At 41.1% G+C, this 17,970-nt stretch overlaps 2 protein-coding genes across 11 annotated transcripts in view; one reads left to right on the top strand and one right to left on the bottom strand.

The window, feature by feature from the left end:
• Window positions 1-3,654, bottom strand: part of PRORP (protein only RNase P catalytic subunit) — a 54,944-nt gene extending 51,290 nt beyond the window's left edge. The window contains exons 1-2 of one of the 6 annotated variants that reach the window (XM_072864301.1): window positions 3,520-3,654; window positions 1,414-2,834 (exon numbers count right to left, since the gene is read on the bottom strand). In XM_072864301.1, coding sequence (XP_072720402.1) covers window positions 1,414-2,414 — 1,001 coding nt within the window. In that variant the 5' untranslated portion in view covers window positions 2,415-2,834; window positions 3,520-3,654. Of the gene's footprint in view, window positions 1-1,413; window positions 2,835-2,934; window positions 2,956-3,126; window positions 3,264-3,421 lie in introns of those variants that run through there. The other 5 variants (XM_072864299.1, XM_072864298.1, XM_072864302.1 and 2 more) reach the window with 5 other exon arrangements.
• On the top strand, window positions 3,378-17,591 carry PPP2R3C (protein phosphatase 2 regulatory subunit B''gamma). Of its 5 annotated transcripts, none has more exons than XM_072864307.1 (14): window positions 3,378-3,864; window positions 4,714-4,841; window positions 5,991-6,095; window positions 6,698-6,810; window positions 7,623-7,720; window positions 10,547-10,617; window positions 11,349-11,481; window positions 12,657-12,712; window positions 12,786-12,861; window positions 13,514-13,650; window positions 14,281-14,418; window positions 15,591-15,711; window positions 16,479-16,538; window positions 17,251-17,389. In XM_072864307.1, exons 1-14 carry the CDS (start codon window positions 3,732-3,734, stop codon window positions 17,253-17,255), a joined length of 1,374 nt encoding a protein of 457 aa, XP_072720408.1. In that variant the 5' UTR covers window positions 3,378-3,731; the 3' UTR covers window positions 17,256-17,389. The 5 variants fall into 5 exon arrangements, with proteins under 5 accessions (XP_072720408.1, XP_072720407.1, XP_072720406.1 ...); XM_072864306.1 differs by having other exon boundaries at window positions 15,591-15,762; XM_072864305.1 differs by lacking the exon at window positions 15,591-15,711 and having other exon boundaries at window positions 17,251-17,591.
• Window positions 17,592-17,970: the final 379 nt, after the last annotated feature.

Below are 17,970 nucleotides of genomic sequence, written 5' to 3'. Positions count from 1 at the left end.
GTTACCTCCCCATCAGCATCGTTTTTGCAAGACTAACAGTGCTAGAAGTTATCAGATTCTGTTTCTTTTCGGGAACTCCACATAAACTGCTTATTTATTTTCAACTACCAGCCTAAACAAGTTCAGCACTAGCAATTGGAACAGACAGGCAAAACTGAGCATTTTGTACAGGTTCACAGATAAGCAGCCAGATGGGATAACTGATCACCTAGCTCCATCCCTCTATTACAGACTTTGTTTCTTCTTCATGTTTGAAACACTACTTCCTTCAGGGAAACACTCAACATCGATCTTAAAACATGAGTCTACCACAATCTTTCATGGATTGTTCTAACAGTCAGACACAGTATTAAAGATACAAACAGGAGTTTGTCTAGCTTCAGCTTGCAGCATTGGTTTGCCACTATATACAGGCAATACATAGCTCTTCAACGTACTGACTGCCTCTGCAGTCTCCTTGCCAAGGACTTTTTATTATGCCGACTTTCCTGCGCACGCAGCGCACACCTACAGATAAGTCCTTCTCTACTCACTGGGAAAATAGCACCCCATGACAGATTTTCACCCACTAAACCAGTTCATCTCAACTGAAGCCTACTCTGTCTGCTCCCAAGCTGTTCCCAGGAGAGAAAATAGCTAGGGGACAGCAGTATAAACCATTCTAATAATGGTAGTGCATTCCATATTTTCCATCCAGGAAGACTAACTTGTAAAATGGCTGTGTAGTTTACATAAACCAAAGCCAACAGTTAAAAAAAAGTCATAGATGGGCTCACGTACAACAGCATGACAAATATGCAGCAGGCTCAGGTGAACCACACTGTGCATGCACAGCATAACTAGCTGTAGTTTGTGGAGTCTGACCATTACTACTCATGAAAACAAACTGCGTGGCCTGCTAAATACTGTGCTAAAACAAAGAGCCTCCTATTAAGATTATTCCTCTCCTATTAGTCTATACAAAGTCAACATTTAATCTTCACTTAACCTAAGCTAAATTTGTTCCCTCTTTCCTTTACAGAGAGAAACTATCTGATTTTCAAATAAGTTACTACTTCTGCACTCTGAGGGATTATAGGAAAAACCCTCACACCTGTCAATATTCCTTACGTACCAACCCCAGAAAGAGATGAAGTCAGATATTTTGGACAGTCATGACCCATCACAATTTCCTACTTTCTCTACCAAGGAATAATATTTAACAGGTAAAATCTTTCAAGAAAAGGTGAAATCAGTAAGAATTTTACACTTTTACACTAATTTGGGAGCAAAAATAAAATGCATCTTTTCATGACAATGTGGCTCTCATGGAGAAACAACAACCAAAATGAGATTTTGAGATCAGAGCTGATCTGTGGAATAATCTGAATCCCATCCTCGTGAACTGGAGCTTGCTATTGAAACATTATTTACCTTTCAAACCATAGCTTTATACTCCGCATAAATGTTTTGTGAGGGTATATTTGGTTCTCTCTCAGATATAAGAGGATACCAAACAGCTCTTTTTGTAACTCAGCACCTTTCATACCCCTGCTGAAGTCAAAAAGGGCCTGCTGGACATCAAAGGTTGGGACCAAATCCTTAGCCAACATTTCATGGTAAAGTTCAAGTGCAAGGTTCATTTCTTGATGACGGCTGGCTGCTTTGATACAGGATTCATAGTTTGTCCGTGAGGGAACCATGATCTTTTTTACTTCTTCCAAAAGAGTCAAGGCCATTCTCCATTGATCTGAATTACTCAGCCCCCTGATAACAAGGTTGTAAGCCCCACTTTCTAAAGTCTTAAATCTGATTTTCATTATATCATACACATCACGAATTTCTGAAGTCTGCCCTTGTTGGACACACAATGACAGATATTTGACCAACAAATTATATGCAATGTCACCATTACTCTTCGCCACATGGGTCAGCAAGGACTTAGCCACATCGATGGGGCTGTTGCACCTGACCATATTGTTAAACATCACTTCTTCAAATATTTCAGGTGATTGAAAGCTTTCCCTCAGCCTGTTCCATTCCTCAGCCTGCAAAGGTTTTTCTGGTGGCTGTATGTTGCTGAACTTATGTCTTGACAGAACTTTACTCCTTAACTGTTTCTTCTGAGCTCCAACAGACGAAGAAAAGTGGAGTTTCCCTTCAGATACGTCTTTAGTCTCCTCATTCCATCCTTTTTCTTCTTCATAATCAATTTCAGACCTTTTCTTGGTAGGAAAGACATCAGTTCCTTTGTGATCCACTGGTAATGCAGTGCTGGAAGACGTCATAAAACTGAAATAGCTAACCTTTTCCTTATCGAGGATGTTGAAAGAGACAGCAAACAGTTGTTGGCATCTTGAAACAGGCCAGAACATACGACATTTCCATAGCAAAGCCTGAAAACTCTGTTGACTAGTTTGAGAAAAGAGTGCCATTACAAGAAGAAATTATCTCACTATTAGCTCACTGTATCTAACAAAGTTATAAAATGGAAAATGCAGTTTGCATGGGAACGTTTATTATAAAAGCCCAAGGGCTGTCAAGCTGTACAAGCTTCAGTTTCAAAATGCTTGTTCTATGAGTCCTTTCTGCCTCTTATGAAAACAAAAAATAGTAAAATCTTTTTTCACAAATATCAATCTCTTAAGACTGTGAGAACATTCATCCAAAATGAGGGTATCTTTCTTTCTGGAGAAGGTGCTTTGCAGGTTTGTAGCTTATTGTTTCTGTTTTTTGGTTACTGTAAAGATGAGTACTGAGTATGTTGTACGCAGACAGGCAACTCTGACGCAGCTAGGCAAAAAAGCACAGGTTTTTTTCTTCCTGCCTTTATCCAAGTCGAGTCAGAAGGCTTCCTAAAAATAAAAATTAAAAATAACACTGCAACATCACGACCTGCTCAATGCTTTCCTGTCATTTACATTTGCATGCTAGCAAACACACAGCTCAAGGCACCTGGACAATTTCATGCCAGGAATCCCAATCCTGATCCCTCAGGCAGTCCCAGCACGGGATTCCTACGTTGGTTCCCTCATACCGTTCAACCTGTGACAAACTTCCGTTCAACTGGTTTCCCCAATCGTAAATCGTAAACCCTTGGTAACGCCACTGCCAAAGAGGCAGAGCAACACCACTGGCAGTAATTACCGTGAAATCCGACGTAAACGTTAGCTTATAAACCTAAGTATCGGGAGGATAGCCGGCAGCCGGGTAAGCAGCTGGTGCGGCTCACGAAGAGGCCGCGGCAGGCCTCACACCCCTCACTCGGTACCCCGCGTGCCCGGCCCGGCCGCGGCCCCGTACACTACAACTCCCAGCGTGCACAGCGGCGCGGCCCGGCCCTCAGCCGCGCGCTGCCTACTGGGAAAGCCTCCCTCTCTCTCCCCCCCTCACCCCGCCAGAGCCTCACGAAGCGCGGTCCCAGCGCAAGCTGCGCTCTTACCCCTCCCGAGCGCGCCTACCTCGCCCGGTGCGCGGCAGCCACGGGCACCTCGGCGCTGCGAGGCGCCGGCAGGGCAGAGGCGACCACACGGCACTTACGGCAGAGCAGACCACAGGGCGGCCAGGGCGCTCGCCTCCCGCTGGCCCGGAAGCGCTGCCAGCCCCGCGCCTGGACTTGGAGCCAATCGCGTCTCACTGGGCTGGTCGGCACGTGATCCCGCGCGCCCTGTTAGGGCGGATGGGGTTGCTCCGCCATATCGGTTGCGGGCACGGCGCTCCGGGGGTCCGGCGCGTCGGGCGGGGCACCGCGCATGCGCGCGGAGCCGGCCCGCCGGAGCGCGGCGGCTGCGGCGGTCACGTGCCGCCGGGCGCGCGGGGCGGCCGCCGCGGGGGACATGGACTGGAAGCGGAGCCTGCGGGACCGCCTGGCCGCCCGTCGCGCCCGTGAGTGCCCCGGGGCCGGGGGCGGGCGGCGGCGGCACTCCTCGCCGCGGGGTGACGGCCGCCGCGGAGCGCTGGGGCCGCCCCAGGCGGGGCCGGCCTGGCGGGGGGCGGGCAGGGAAGGTTTCCCCGTGGGTGAGCGCGGCCGCCGGTGCCGGCAGTGACGAGGGGGTGCGGGGTCAGGCCTGGCGGGGTGGTGGGGAGGGCGGCGGCGTGTCCGGTGTTGCTCTAGTTCCCCGTGTGCGGGCTGCCGCGGGGGCCAGGCAGGGCTCGGACTCGTCCTGCGGAGGAACAAACACCCTTATGGTAGGGGTTGGTGACAGCAGGCTGCGGAGCACTGAGGAGCCGTGTGGGCGATGCTGCTGTAAAGGCCAGTTTGTCTGTAGTGCTTACTCCTCTGACAGCTTTGGCTGGTAACTCTTTATTCGTAAGTGAGCCCACAGAGAGCTTGTGCAGGCGTGTGATGATATCCCTAATGTCACAGAGTGAAGGTGGGTGATTTTATGCTGCTGCTTGCAGTAAGCAGTATCTTAAACAGTGCTGCCCCTGTAAAACAAGAGTGCTGCTGCTTCTTTGTCAGTCGTAACCATGTGTCTGTTACAGTCGCAGACTCTACTGTTACTGAAAGAGGTGCTTGGTAGATACTCAAATAGAATATATATGTGACATATTCGATGTATCTGTTACATAATTTACATAATAGGCCTGTGCTCCATTCATTTCCACCTAGTGTTTGTGTTACTAAGCAGCATAGCTGTATAATCCTCAGCATTAACTCCTTTTTTCAAGCTCCTTGTTACATTAAAACTCTGTGTGGAGTACAACACAAAAATTATTTTCTGTGTTAACCAGCCAAAAAGAGCGAACAAGAGCTAAAAGATGAAGAAATGGAATTGTTCACAAAGTATTACATGGAATGGAAAGGAGGAAGAAAAAGCGTCAATACGTCATATACGAACATACCACGATTTTACTACAGGGTAAGTGAGGTATCCAGATTAACTTCAACAAGAGGCTATTCTGTGTCATAAAGAAAGTTGTGCTTATTCAAAGGGACACTTCAGCTTCAGAAGCTTAAGTAGATTGAAATCTGAATGATGTGGATTGCTAAGCGTAATTTTTGTTTTATACAATTGTGGATTTCAGCAGTTTCAAATAATTACTAAGCATCTCATCAAAGGCCATGAAATAGTTTGCTAATCAGGCAGTAGGCTTGGCTGTTTACTGAAGATAGGAAGTCCTCTTTCTCTTTCAGAGAAACTTCCTGTTTTAACTAAATTTTGACATACCAGTGTTATAAATACGTATCTTCCTGTTTCTGTTTAGACACGATGGGATGCTGCTTCATGAAAATGGTGGGTCATTGGTCTTGCCGATAGGTCTGTTGCTTGCATCATCCGGCAGAAATGCTTGGTCCAGCAATTTATGTGTGAGACTAATCAGACTGGGATGGGGGAATACGGGAGCACAAGTTTGACATCTTGATATTGCTGGCACTTGTCAACTTGACCACTCAGCTGCTGTGTAGCCTTGCATGGTCCCATATTCCTCAGGATCATGAGTTTCTGCCAATGAAGTTCTCAAGTACTTATGTTTCAGTTGATGAATACGTATGCAACCATCCAAGTTCTGTAGTGCTGTACAGTTTTGCATGTAAACATTGGCAGAACTTTCATACTAAGTGTTCTTCCATCTGTTTTGTTGGCCAAAACAAGTCTAGTAGACATTTATAGTTTTGAGAGTCAGGCCTACCACAAAAGAGTGTTGCTCTCTCCTGAGTAAAAACACAGTAGTAAATGTCTTTTATGTGAGCCCTCCTATCTTGCAGCTGTGGGAAAGTGCTTACTGGATGGGTTATCAGGTATGAGGCAGGTCTTGTCTCTCACATTAAAGATGTCCTGCTTTAAATAAATATTTCAATATTGAAATAGTTTGAGAGAGTATGCAAGTGATATCCCTGTAGAAGAAGCAGGTACCATACAGCATTCTGGTAGATAGGTTGTTATTTTCTGTCAAGTAAACAACTTCATCAGAGTGTGTGAGTCAGGACTACCTAAGAGTACTTCCTAGATGTGTAGTTTTTGAATGGTACCACTGTACAGAGAATTAAAGTGCCACAATGTTTCTAGCTGCCAGCTGAAGATGAAGTCTTGCTTCAGAAATTAAGAGAAGAATCTAGAGCAGTCTTTCTGCAAAGAAAAAGTAGAGAGCTGTTGGATAATGAAGAGCTGCAGGTAAGAAAATATTTTCTGTATGTTTTGTAATGGGTTCTGACAAGACTTCCTCTTTCTGCAGAGTTTGAGTATCTCCTGTCTGTCCACAGAATTTTGTGGTAAGGTGCTTTGTATTTGGGCATATTGGCTGGGTGTGAAATACTAGCTAAAGCTGAAGTGCTGCGTAGTTTTGGGCTGGTAATATCAGTGTAAAGCTTGCTTGTTATGATGTATATGAGGACTAAATCATTGGCTTCTGGTTTTCCAGCATATTCCAACAATTTCCCTAGTGGGCCCAGAAGAATAAATAAGTTCTGTTTACATATCACAGAGAGAGACTCCAAAGCTGGTTGAGTTTACTGCAGTGCAAAGACAAAATGAATGTGACCCTAGAAATCCTAGTGAGTGAGAGAGAGAGAGAGAAGAGAGTGTGTGTGTTTAACACCAGTTTAGAACAGTGGAAATACCACTTGCTTTTCTGGCTGACTTGCAATATGTACTGATTAACTGAGATAATCTTGCAGCAAAACCACATTTTTGCTGAATTTCTTAGGTGCTCTGTCTTAAGCACATTGACATATCTAGAGAGATACCTTCTTAACCAAATATAAATGCCTTTTAAGAATCTATGGTTTCTACTGGACAAACATCAGACATCACCAATGATTGGGGAAGAAGCAATGATCAACTATGAGAACTTCTTGAAAGTCGGTGAAAAAGCTGGACCTAAATGCAAGTAAGGCTTTCTTCTCTTGTATATGCTTACTTTGGCTAAACCTAAGTGCTGCTGTAGCTTTCAGTTGCTAAAATAGATGGAAACAGTTTAATGGTGAGATAAAATCATGTTCCTGTAGTTATTGATGAACTACTTGCTTTGCATCCTTGCAAAGGTGTGTTGCCCTACATCTCTGAGGGAACTTTTGATAGAGATGTCTGCAAGAGGGGTACTGCATCCTTTTGAAGAAGAAATTCTTACCAGCATGACCATTTTGATGATGTTAGGGGCCAGTAAACAGCACATTTTGTATTTGAAGAGGAAATTGTGTCTCCAGTGATATTGTCCAGCCTTCCCTAATATCTTCTAATGGAAAATTTTCCACCAGATGTTCTGTGTACAGCATATAGTGAATATTCCTTCTTTATGCTCCTGTTGGAGACTGCTGTTGTGCACATAGCTTTGTGATTGAGTTTTGGGCAGAAGCAGATTAGTTGTCAGTACTGGCAGTTCCTCTTATGTGCATATCATTGTAGAAGATTGGAAGCTACCAAATACATTGTAGTAGAGAGAAATTAAATTGAATGAAAGCTCTCAGAACTCCACATCACTGAAGAGTCTTATGAGCAGCAAAGGCAGCTGCTTTTTATTGAGTTTACCATTGTTACTTGGTAGGATCACACTTGATGGGTGTAGTGTAGCAAATTAATGTCTTTAAATACACAGAACACATTCTATATTGTTAGTGTCTGTACGTTTTGGATACTGTAACTGGATCTGTCAGTGCAGTGTAATCAGATGCATAGAAGTAGCTTTGTGTTTATGTTTTACAGGCAGTTCTTCACAGCTAAGATCTTTGCTAAATTACTCCATAATGATCCTTATGGGAGGATATCTATCATGCAGTTTTTCAATTATGTCATGCGAAAAGGTTAGTTGATGCTTCTTCTGTGTTAATGAGAAGTTGTTTTATTTTCAAGGCTATTTTAAGCTTTATTAATTACTTGATGTTCTCTTCAACAGCAGTGAGATCTAGCTCTTGATTGCTAATGCTGTTTTCTTGGAAGCTTGGGATTTTTTTTTTTTCCGGTTACTAGGAGGTGGGTGTTCACCCTACCTCTGAAATCCACCTTTCCTCTCAGCCAGAGATATGCTTGATCTGTTTGTTATATATATTGTCATTCTGATTTCCTTTACTCAGGCAATACTGTGAAGAGCGAAACAGTAAAGTTATGTGGCAAGTGTGATCCTAACCACTGTGATCAGACTGTCCAGCAGACAGCTTGCTTTGTTTTTACTTCTACAGAGTGGTGTTATCTATGTTTTCTAACTGTGCTTGTCAAATATGTCAATATGTTCTTGTGCTTGTCACTATAGCCTTACCATATTTTCAGCCTTACTATAAATAACCACTTGAGCTGAAAAATGCAGTTTTATTTTTTAAAAAAACTATATTGGATCTTGTTTAAGAAGATAAGGCTGGCTAGCAGAAAGGAGGGTTGTTTCATTGCCTTGTCCCCTGGCTACTGTGTTCTTAGGTCTGGTAGAGCCTTCAGGAGGGGAGAATGACACCTTTCCCCAGGGCAGCTCAGCTTGTTTAACTTAAAATCTTGTGGTGCAAGGGATGAGAGATGTGTTGAGCAGGAAACTGGTGAGTAGATGTGCAGAGTATGCAAGAAAGGAGTAATAGGCCCATTTGCAACAAACAGCAAACCCAAAAGCTGCAGGACAGGAAACTTGTGAAGACGTCTGTGAAAATTGTATGCATTTCAAAAAAGCCTACCCAGATGAACACAACAGCGATTCTTCCAGAGCTCTTTATTTCATTTGTTTCACCCAGAAGTTTTAAGTCTTGTGTATTTATGGTGATACTTTTTTTCCTAAAAAAACCCCAACCAAACAAAAAAAACCCCACCCCAAAAAACCCCCACCAAAAAACCAACCAAAACCAAATGCACCAAATTTAGAGACAGGAAGCCTTTTGACATGTCCCATCTCAATCAGATTTCATTTTCAGATTCTGGCCAACATAAGGTCCCATCACAGTGTTTGTTTGCAAGTCCCTCTTGGGTCAGTTGAATAGGAATCCTTGTTTTTGCTAGCTTACAGCATTGGAATTGCCTAATAAAGTTAGCCCAGTAGCATGTCTGTGCAGTAGCTGAGATAGTTCCTATGGCCTGTTGTACAGCGTTCCGTATGAGGGCTAAAGACCAGGACAGGTATTAAAGGAAGAAAAGACTGAAATTCATGTAGGAACTTTCAGTTAATACTTTAGATTGGAATTAGTGATTTCCATCTGTATTTACTGCTAAATGTCCTTCAGTGTGGCACTGAAAGGAGAGGAAAGTAACAGATGATGAAGGGAGTTGCTCTGCAGCTGCTTGAGCTGTTCCAAGTTGGGGCAGCGAAGTCCCACATCTCGCCTTGTTTTGATGAAGCTCATGCAGCGGAGCAGTCAGCCTCCAGAGTGATGCTGGAGCAGGGAAGAGGCCATATCACCCTGAGCTTAAAACATCTTAAACTGCTGTGCCTTGGGTGTATGATGGTATTTTCTAACCAGCTGAACTCATTAATGAGCTCTTAGGTTTTTCTTTTATATGTTTGTTAAAGTTTTAGGAATAGCTGGATGCACTCACATACTTGTGCCGAACATGTAGCATTCTGTCTTTCTCCTTCCTGTCTCCAGCTGGAGGATTTCCTACAGTCCATGGATTACAGCCTTTCTTCCTCTTTCCTAATGACACAGCCCTTTTGGGAGGGGACGAGAGAATGGTGAAGTTAATAACTGAATAATGGTGAAGCATTTCCCAAAGCACCATCTGCCTCCAGTAATGCTCCCCCTTCAGGAGGAAAGGGGGTCGAGTCTGTTGGCTTTGTCCAAACAACTCAAGCCTAGTAAAAGTGTCTTGAATCACTTCAGGGGTACGATGCACTTACCTCTAAACTTCAGCCAACAAAGAAACAGCCTCACCGTATAACCTCTGTCATCTCTGAGTGATACTTAGACCACCTGGACAAACAATTACCTTGAAGAGATGAATGTTGGTATGAAGCACAGCTCGTATTTCATAAGAGGAACTTTTAAACTGTTTCTTCATAAAATGGAAGTGAAATTTAACATGGAGTGTGTGAATAATAGTTTTTATGCCTAATCTGTACTCCATCTCTGTTACTGTGCTTTAACAATGGCCTCAAGCACATTGTCCTGTAGATTGTCTGATTAATGTGGCTTCTCATTGCAAAAAGAGATGCTTGTACTATTCTAATTCTCCTGTTGTAACCAAGAAGTGAGGGCAGGACCTTTGGCTGTAGCTCCAGCGTCTTGTGCTGCACAAGGGACTGTAGCAATCTGACAAGCAATCTGTATATGACACTGTACAGCTGTTTTTAATGCAGTGAAAATGCGCTGTGGCACATATCTCTAGGTTGGCGAGAGAGAACTAATCCATATGATTCCATGTACCAGATAAAATGTGGTGTCTGCTCAGCTGTTTCTCATGTGTAGTTATTATAAGGCAGTCTTGGCCACAGCATACCATGTATTGCCAGTGACTTACCAACTTAGAGACTGAAACGGCGTTTCTAAGCAGGGCTGGTACATATCATGGGTTTGCTTAAATCTCAGAAAAATGGGAAATGGAGAGAGGCACTTAACATCCAACAGTGCCTCGTGGCCTTTAGAATAACTTCAAATTTTGGTGAGGCCTCAAAAACCCCCTAGGTTTCTTGCATTGTAGTTCTGTTTTCTGTTTTACAGTATGGCTTCATCAGACAAGAATAGGTCTCAGTTTATATGATGTGGCAGGACAAGGCTACCTCAGAGAATCAGTAAGTAAATTCTTGATTAACTTAATGTCTGTCTTTATGGAAATGACAGAGCAGAAAGGCTCCAATGTTCTTCCAGTTTTATCTCATAAAAGCTTATATCATAATCTAGATTTGGGATGGCACATTTGTTTGGATAAATGGCAAGCTCTGTATTCTAGAGATTTGGTGGTGAGAGTGCTTCTAGCCTTTTTAACATATGGGTGATTCTCTGAAGAGATCATAGATATCAAGGTTTCATGTCATTAGCACTTTACTAGGTTTAGTAGGATATAGTAGAAATCACAAAAAGGATGGCTAGAGTGGGCCTTAATGAATTATTCTCCTGTTCTAACAGGAGTTAATATTATAAAATAAATAAGAAGGTTCTAGTTACCACTCTATTTAAAGATCTATTAAAGAATATTCAGCAATAGGATAATCCAATTAGGAGTTATGCATTGGTATTTGAAAAAGGTACAGTTGAATGCATTTATATTTACGTGTAAATATCATCTACTTTGTTAACATTCTGCTTTATTTGTAGACTGTTTCAGTCATGGCATCACATGTGTATGTATACGACCTAGGATTTCTTGCACAGAGACAGATGCTTTTTTGCTTGTTTTCATGCTCTTTCATGCATTGTTGCAGGATTGTATTTTTAACAAAATATACTTGAAAGCCAGGGCGGAATATAGCAAACATGCAACAATAGTCGTGTTTAAAGCTTGTTTTCTTTCTTAATTCTGCAGGATTTAGAAAACTATATTTTGGAACTCATCCCCACTTTGCCACAACTGGATGGTTTAGAAAAATCTTTTTACTCCTTCTATGTTTGCACAGCAGTTAGAAAGTTCTTCTTCTTTCTGGATCCTCTCAGAACAGGTAGGCCCATGTTTTCAAAATTCTAAATATGTGGGAGTATTTTCACTTTTAAAATGTTTCCACCGAAGCTACTTGTGTTTTCAAAGTAATATGTAGTTGTCTTTGTAGGCTTTTGTTCAGCAATCTTGTATTTGAAGATTAATCTCCACTGAAGACCATGAGTCTTCACGTGGGTCTAATAATCTACTCCTACAGCTAATGAATGTCTGAGATAACTCTATAGTACCACAACTGATGGGTATCTCATAGAAACTGACAAACAAGATATTGTTTCATCATAATGCATCATTAGCAGTGCTAATTTTATAAGTGTTGAGAGTGAATAGAAAACACAGCAACTAACAACAGAACTGCTTGGCAGAACATCCACAGAGCTGTGGAAATGTTCAAGAATGCTTATTGTGATGTGCTTCTCCTGTGATTAAATTTGTGTGCACCATGTAAACTCATTAGGAAAGGTTTGCAGTTATGGCTGCTAATCCTTATTACAGATGTAGCTCCCTTGGACAACAGTTTCTTTTTCGTATGCCTTTGATTTAAGTCACAAACTGCACGTGTTTTCAAGATCTGGCTGTGCCACTCGAAGACGTCAGAGTTGTGTGGGCAGTAGCCTCTGGCAGAGGTAATTACAAACATGTAGAGAGGGTGTGTGTGAAGTTATAATGCCATTATTTCACACAGCTGTTTGTGCAGTGTCTGTGCACCAGTCAAAGCTACAACAGGAGAAGTGCATTCTGCCACCTTAGCTTTGTGTCACACTTGTAGTTTCTGAAGATGTAAAAATACCACATCACTTAAGAGACTCTGTTATTCCAACAAATGTTTTAAGCATTCTTTCTTTGCATTTTTTATTTTACATTTTCAGTTGATATTGAACACTTACATGTATTTTTAATCTAGTTTTCTGGCTTTTAAGGCTTCAGAATTACTCCTCTTCTGCCAATATCAGGCTAGTTCTATTCAGTTGTTTTAAAAGCTATTTTTATTTTATCTCTTAAACTACAGCCTTTCCGTGATGTTAGAAGTTGGTTTTGTTTGGGTTTGTTTTTTTAAAAATACCTTTTTTTTCCTGCTCGGAATACTTCTTTCTTAAGTAGAACCACCTAAATGAGAACAGTCAAGTGGATATGTTGGCTGGGTGACTGTTAAAAGGTGTTTTCCTTTTCTTGCTGCAGGGAAGATAAAGATACAGGATATTTTAGCTTGCAGCTTCCTGGATGACTTACTGGAGGTAAAGATCTCTTAGCATATACTATTGTATTTTAATTTACTCTTTCGGAATTCTAACTTTATGTTTCACTTAGTTAAGGGATGAAGAACTTTCTAAAGAAAGTCAGGAAACAAATTGGTTTTCTGCTCCTTCTGCATTAAGAGTTTATGGTAGGTTCCTTTATATGTGAATGCTCCCCCCCCCCCCCCCCCCTTTTTTTTTCCCCTCTTCTCTCTGCCTTGTATGACTTAGTCACATTCTTAGTGTTGTTTTTTCTCTACTTTTGTCTCTTTAAATCCTCCTGGTAACTTGCCTTTTCAACTCCTGTAGCCATCCTTTCAGTATATCTTCCTGACTTTCTTCACAGTTTTGGTTTTCCACTGTTGCTCTTCACCACATTTTGTGCTTGGTGCACAGAGTACAGGGTTCTTCTGTTACCTTCTGTTTTGACTGTTCTATATTCATGCTTTTGCATCACCTTTAGCTCTCTTCTCATGCTTACAGCAGATCTGTTTAAAAATAATGTGCGCTTAGTCTTCTCTATTCTCTGTATACACAGCCTTTACTTTTGAGCTGTTACCTTAGAGTATAACTATTAACACCTCATTATGGGAATCCCGCTTTTCCTCCTCCCATGTTCTGTGCTCATTTATGATGCTCTATGTATGTTATTGTGGATCTAGCATATTCCCACTTAACTGCATTAACTTTATGGTGACCATTAAATAAATGTTTAAAAAGTGCTAAATTTTCTTTCTCTGTTGAAACAGTTCTTTGCTGACATAGGTATATTATGTTTTGCCCTCTCTATCTCCTCCCTAGGCCAGTACTTAAACCTTGATAAAGATCACAATGGCATGCTGAGCAAAGAAGAACTGTCCCGCTATGGAACAGGGACTCTGACCAACATATTTTTGGATCGTGTCTTTCAGGAATGCCTGACGTATGATGGTGAAATGGTAATCATATTTTCACTTTGTTCACAATATAAAAGCTTGGGCTTATTGAGATAGGAACTGTCTCATAATCAGTATCTTTAAAATAAAGAGTAGCTTGAGGTAAAGTAACTTTTTGTTTATCATCGTGCACACAAATGACCATGCAGCAAATTAGAAAATGAATTTTCTTAACAGCAAGGTGATCACAGTGTGATCACGTTATGATAACGTTTGATAACGTAACAAATTTTGATAATGACCACTGTTTGATAACAGTAGGCTTACTGCCACTGGACATTTAATTTGTGGTAATAAAAACTTTTTATATGGTTTTTCTTCACCACTTGGGTATGTTCAGCAGTCTAAAGATGTATTAAACATTGTTTAAAAGAATATAAAGCGTATTTAATTTGGATTTATTCTTGGAGTCCTATTTTACCTCTAAAATGGCAGGATTTCCTATCAGCAGCAGCCATTAAAAACTAACGTTTCTGTTCACGGTAGAGGTAGCAGCCATTTTCTGTTTCATGTTGTCTTTTTCAGAAAATAGACTGATCCCCTACAATGAAATAGCTGCCAATTATAAAGTTCCTGCTTGCAAAATCAATTTAGAAAGAAGACTGTAATAAACATGATTGTATCTACTTTTAGGACTATAAAACCTACCTGGACTTTGTGCTTGCATTAGAAAACAGAAAGGAGCCTGCAGCTCTGCAATATATTTTCAAACTGCTTGATATAGAGAACAAAGGATACCTGAATGTCTTTTCCCTTAATTATTTCTTTAGGGTAAGTCTCTTTATACAGGTAGGCCATTTTCTGTGTTTATAGTGTTATAGCCTGTGTGCTTCTGCATGCAGATCTGCAGGGAGTCACTTTAAATTACCAATACCCACTGGGAGGCTAGTAACTACTTCTAAGAAGATTTAAAATATTAAAAAAAAATTCCAAAACTTGGAAAGAATTCAAAAGGTATTTTCAACATTTTATCTGAGGTTGAAATTAACTGTTTTGATTTCGTTTAGGAAAAATATTTTCTATTGATTTTTTTTTTTTAAATTGAAATTGTCCTAACATTGCCTAATGATTACCTATTTTAATATCTTATGATGGTTCTAACTGGTTATTGCCCATGGTTGTAATTTCCACTGTAATCCTAAAATTCAGTAGAAGAAATGAAAATAATGAAATGCAGTGATGGGCCTGTACAGCTGTGGGATTTTTCATTCAGTGTACTGATTGCCAAAAGCTTCTTGCATTTTTCATATTTTGTATTTTTATCTGTTGCTCCCAGAATAGATTTAAAATAAGCTTAAATTTTTTTTTTTAGTTGCTGTTAATTTTAACCTGAGGCTTGTAAAGTCTTCCTCTAAATTGTGGTTTGTGTGTGAGTGGTTTTTTGTTTTTCTTCTGGCTTGTGGTGGTTTTGGTTTGGGGGGGGTGGATGTTTTGTTGTTCTGTCTTGTTTTTTTTAATAGATACCTGAGGTATCTTGGGAAGGGGAATGTCATGCAGTAAAATATTATTTTTGCTGTGGATGGTTTAGGCTGAGTTATGAGTGTGATGCCTTTTTCATGTACAAGATCCCTTCAGTGATATCTATTCAGACAGAGGGACAAGCACTTCAGTTTTCTTTATGTGGATCTTTGTATTATAACTGTGAAAACAAACAATGTAATTGTACTTAGCCGTGTGCTCAAAGTATGACAAACAAGTATGACATACTTCATTCAGCTCATTAAGTAAAGTATTCAGGCCTGCTCAGAGCATAATCTTATATCCACATTATTTCTATATTGTAAGAAATCTCCAGTTGAATGTGAACTTTGATAGTGACTACAACCATCTTGTTTTGTAAAAATAAGACTTCTTACGTGGAAGACCTTTTCTAAAAAGGAAAGGCTTTTTTCTTTTTTTTTTAAACAAACAACAATAAAACCCCACAACCTCTTTTCTTTTAGTGCCTTGGAACCATCAAACAATTTAGGGTGGAATGGACCTTTGGAGGTCACCTGCTCCCACCATCTGCTCAGAGCAGGGCCAGCTTCGTGGTTAGGTCATGTTGCTCAGGGCCTTGTCTACGTGAGTTTTGGCTATCTCAAGGAGGGAGACTCTACGGCCTCTTTGGGCAAGGTGTTCCTGTGTCTAACTACCCTGACTGACAAGACTTTTCTCCCCTCACCCTTTCCCCCACCGTTGTCTAATTGGAATGCCTCTTGCTGCAGTCGCTGTCCACTGCCTCTTGTCCTTGTCCACTGTGTGTCTCCAAGAGGAGTCCGGGTGTGTTGTCTCTAACCACCTGCTAGGTAGTTGAAGATAGTCATTAGCTTTCCCCTGCCACCTCAGCCTTCTGTTCTCCAGGTGAATTAATCCCCATCTCAAGCCTTTCCTCTCAGCTGTGCTTTAGCCCCCAGTACTGATAGCCTGCTGGTATAGACTGCTTTGTCTGCTCGTTGGTCTTTTCCCTTCTCTTTTTCCCTAGTCTGTATTTCACACTTTGTCAGAAAACTGAACCTTCTGGTTTGAGTGTATTACTGTCTTAAGCTTTGAGTGTTGAGTGATAATATTAAAGTGTCTGCCTATCCCATTTGCAGAGTGCTCAAGCACTGGTCATAATGAAAGTTGGATTCTTGTCATATTGACTAAGAACTGTGAACCTAGAGATGAGTGTCATTGATTATGTCTTAACTCAACCCTGCCTCACTTGTGGAAGAGAATTGATTGCAAGCTGTACCGTGAATGCTTTGTTACAGGGCAATACAGCTTAAGATGCAGAAGCATTAAAAAAGTTTCATACAGTGTCAGGATAATACTGCACTATGTATTCCTAACTTTTCTTTTGTTTCTAGGCTATTCAGGAACAAATGAAAATCCATGGACAAGAACCAGTTTCTTTTCAGGATGTCAAGGTTAGTTTTACTGAAGAGAGTCCTACGTGAAATATTTGAATAAGCATTTTGTAATTTATTTACGTTATATCGTAGTTTCTAGGTTGTTGTATATTTACTTGCAGAGTAGTAGAGATGATCTGACTTGTCCTACTTACAGGTTTGAAAATGTCTTTCTATTCAGCAGTTGCTCTGCAAGAAATCTGGTATGCAACTGTTCTAGTAGTTTTCTTACTAATAGACAAAAGTACCTGTTAAGTATATGTTGCTATGCCTTACACTTGAAGATACTCGCTATGTCTGTTTTATGGTTCAGGGTCATCCCTTGGGGTGTGGGGGATTGGTGACTAAAAAACCTGTATATAAGACTCTTTATTACTGCCTACTCTACCTTTAGCAGTTTTGGTACTTAAAAAAAAAAAAGTGGAAGAGCTTCTATAAAACTTAGCTCATACAAGCGAACTGAGCTTCATGTTGCTACTTTGAGGCTAAAGCCTCCCCAGAAAAGCAAATTCTTACTTGAGATGTGGGAGCTGAGCACACTGCTCCTGTCTGTAGCCAGTTATTGTGCTTTGTATCTTAAATGGTTTAGGACTTAACAGCTTTTTTATAAATTGGTGTGGATGGCACTAGTTACCCAAAGATCATTCTGTGTATGGTATGAAGTAGCCATTATTCTGCTCACTAATGTGTGTGCGGGGGCCGTTCCCTAATTTTAACTTTGCATTCATAGGATGAAATCTTTGATATGGTGAAGCCTAAGGATCCTTACAAAATATCCCTTCAAGACTTAATCAATAGCAGTCAAGGAGACACTGTTACCAGCATTCTAATTGATCTGAATGGGTTCTGGACATACGAGAACAGAGAGGTCCTTGTGGCAAGTGATAATGACAGCGCTGCTGATGTTGATGATACGTGACTTTGAACAGGAGCAGACTGTATCCATAGAGATATCTGAATCTGATGCACCAACTGTTGGAAGCTGGAAACATTCATGATCTGAATCAATGCCTCTTCCCTTTTACTTCTCTCCCCTTCCCCAACCCACCCTCCGCCCACACCCCCCCCCAATATAAAATGTGGTACGTACAGGAATTGCAGAACTAATTTCCGAAGCCAAAAAAGCAAGTGTTACTTAAGAGGCAAAAATGATCTTTTTTTAATAAATATTTTTGGACATTTTCCCTGTGTATCAAGCCCTATTTTTATTTGAATAGCCTATTCTAAATGTGAATTTACCCTGAAAGTAAGGACTGTGGTTCTTGGTATCTTCAGCACTGGCCTGTATCCACTCAGCCATCCCAAGCCTCCCACTGCATTCTGTGTGGCTTCCTCTAATGATAGCACTGTTGCGCATTCTGTTGTAAATGCAAAAGTCTTCAGTAAGAGGTAAAGAGCTTAGGCTTTTTTCTTCTGTGTGTGTCCAGCTTTAAGTGCTTAACAGAAAGGA

Source organism: Ciconia boyciana, chromosome 6, assembly GCF_034638445.1.
Source record: "Ciconia boyciana chromosome 6, ASM3463844v1, whole genome shotgun sequence".
NCBI classification, from domain to species: Eukaryota; Metazoa; Chordata; class Aves; order Ciconiiformes; family Ciconiidae; genus Ciconia; species Ciconia boyciana.
This window is presented reverse-complemented; position numbering and strand designations above follow the sequence as displayed.